The 2,347-nt window shown below is 50.9% G+C and overlaps 1 protein-coding gene across 1 annotated transcript; it reads right to left on the bottom strand.

The window, feature by feature from the left end:
* Window positions 1-1,505: 1,505 nt before the first annotated feature.
* Window positions 1,506-2,135, bottom strand: LOC105064742 (TLE family member 5). The gene is given in 2 exon segments (XM_045512650.2): window positions 1,506-1,948; window positions 1,951-2,135. Coding segments are annotated over 2 exon segments (588 nt in total). The 5' UTR covers window positions 2,111-2,135; the 3' UTR covers window positions 1,506-1,520.
* Between the last annotated feature and the right edge of the window lie 212 nt (window positions 2,136-2,347).

The following is a 2,347-nucleotide window of genomic DNA, read 5'->3' as shown; positions in this document are numbered from 1 at the left end:
TACTACCAGATCTGGGATCAAATTAACATTCAACAGGAATAGCTGGCATTTGCTGAGTGCCTATGAGAGGCCAGACCCCATTCTATGTACTTCACACACTTACATAATCCTCAAAACAATTCTGTGAAGAAGCTACTACTTTTACCCTGGTTCATCAGTTTAAGATATTGAGGCACAGAGAAGTTCAGAATCTTATCCAAGGTCACCGGGCTAGTAGTGACAAACTTGAACCCAGGGAGACTGGCTAATATCTGTGCCCTTAACACCATGTTGTCCTGAATTCTCAATGAGTGTTATTATTATTATTTTTTAACCTTCTCACATCTTTATTTGAAAGGCACAGCTAAGCCCACCCTCAATACAGCATTTATACTTCTCTCCGTAGAGATCAAACGACTAAACACAACAAAAGCTGACAGTCTAAAAGGCTATATACAGACACAGGTGTGGGTGTTGCTTTTTTTTTTTTTTTTAAACATTTTTTTATTTTTCTTTTTCATTTTCTTTTTTTTAATATCCCTTTTCTTTTTTTTTTAACATTTTTTATTGATTTATAATCATTTTACAATGTTGTGTCAAATTCCAGTGTTCAGCACAATTTTTCAGTCATTCATCGACATATACACACTCATTGTCACATTTTTTTCTCTGTGAGTTATCATAACATTTTGTGTATATTTTTCCTGTGCTATACAGTGTAATCTTGTTTATCTATTCTACAATTTTGAAATCCCAGTCTATCCCTTCCCACCCTCCACCCCCCTGGTAACCACAAGTCTGTATTCTGTCTGTGAGTCTATTTCTGTCCTGTATTTATGCTTTGTTTTTGTTTGTTTTTGTCTTAAAAGACAAGCTAGTATACTGGAAAAGGGGGGAAAACATAAAATAAAAACCAAGACAACTTGAATACCCTCATCTTTATTCGGGAAGGAGATAAAGGGAATTCTGGGTCTCCAGCCCCACCCTGCTCCCCAAGCTAGGCGCGTTTTGTCCCGGCCCCTCTTTCTTTCGTGGGCGAGGGGAGAGGACCAGGTGGGCGTGGGGACCAACAGAGGGTGAATGGGCCGGAAGGGGGACGCAGGACACCCAGGGCAGCGGGAAGAGGCGGCTGGCGTTGTGTTTGCATGCAGTGCCAGGGTGGGAGGCCGGATGTGCAGCCTGTCAGTTACACATGTGTGAATCGGGGAGGTGTGGGGTAGCGGGGTTGGACCTCATGAGGTTTTGCTCCCTTCTGACCTGGCCTCCCACTTGCGCCTCCAGGCCTCAGCTTGCCTCATCTGTGGTATGAGCAGGTATGCATCCATTCCGGCTGCAGGGGAGAAGGAGGGAGGCCAGGAGTCGGGGTGTAGGAGGAAAGCCAGGGGGCGGCACACGTGTAGGGTGAGGGCCCCAGCAGGCGGCTACCATAAACATCACAAGCATTTGGCCAGCCCCAAGCTATACTGTGTCTTGCACTGAAAGTCCCTCTCTCCGTGCCTATGTCCCCCTGCCCACCCCCACCTCCCCACCCTCACTGCCCACTAATCGGACTTCTCGCCGTCATCCTCCTGGTGGGTGTCACCTTCGTGCTCGTTCTTGTCTTCGGAGAGGTGGGCCTGGGAGCCCAGCGCCGACAGCGAGAGGAGGCCGGTGCCCGCGCGGACCGCCAGCAGCGAAGGGGGCTGCAGCCCCACAGGCAGTAGGGTCAGGGGCAGGGCCAGAGCCTGCAGCTGGGACAACTGGTGGGGTTGGAGCTGCTGTCGGATGATGGAGTTCAGCTCAGGAGCAGTGACCTGCTTAGCTCTCTCGATGGCTCCCAAGACCTGCTGCTGGTGCTCTTGGGAAAGGTAGGGCAGGACCTGGGCACATATCCAATTCAGCCTCTTGACGATTACAGCCTGCTTGTGCATCTCAATGTTCAAGCCATAGGACATGTCGTAGCACATCACATAATGACGCTGCACCTCCGCTTCTCGCTGGCCAGCTTGTCACGTTCCAGTTTCAGACTATGGTACTGAGCCAGCATCAGCTGAAACTCATCCTTGATGCGGTCACAGGAGTCCGAGGGGGTGAATTTGAGTTGCTGGGGAAGGTGCAATGAGCCCGAGTGCCTGCTTTGTCGAAACATCATGTCAGTCGCGGCAGGGGGTTCGGGCTGCTCGGGGCGCCGGCGGCCGCGCCTTTGTCCCGGCGCCGATTGGCAGCTCCCGGGGCCGCCGCCTCCCGCGCCCGGCCTCGCCCGCTTCCTGCGCCCCCTCCCGCACGCCCGGCCCCCAGTGAGTGTTATTGTTATTGTTGCTGTAGCTACTAACAAAATTAGAGCATGAGGTAACACACACTCACACTAAAGCATGATTAACTAACTTGG

The sequence above is a fragment of the Camelus bactrianus genome, chromosome 29 (genome assembly GCF_048773025.1).
Source record: "Camelus bactrianus isolate YW-2024 breed Bactrian camel chromosome 29, ASM4877302v1, whole genome shotgun sequence".
Classification (NCBI taxonomy): Eukaryota; Metazoa; Chordata; class Mammalia; order Artiodactyla; family Camelidae; genus Camelus; species Camelus bactrianus.
The sequence above is the reverse complement of the archived record's forward strand: the minus strand, read 5'-3'. Positions and strand labels throughout refer to the sequence as shown.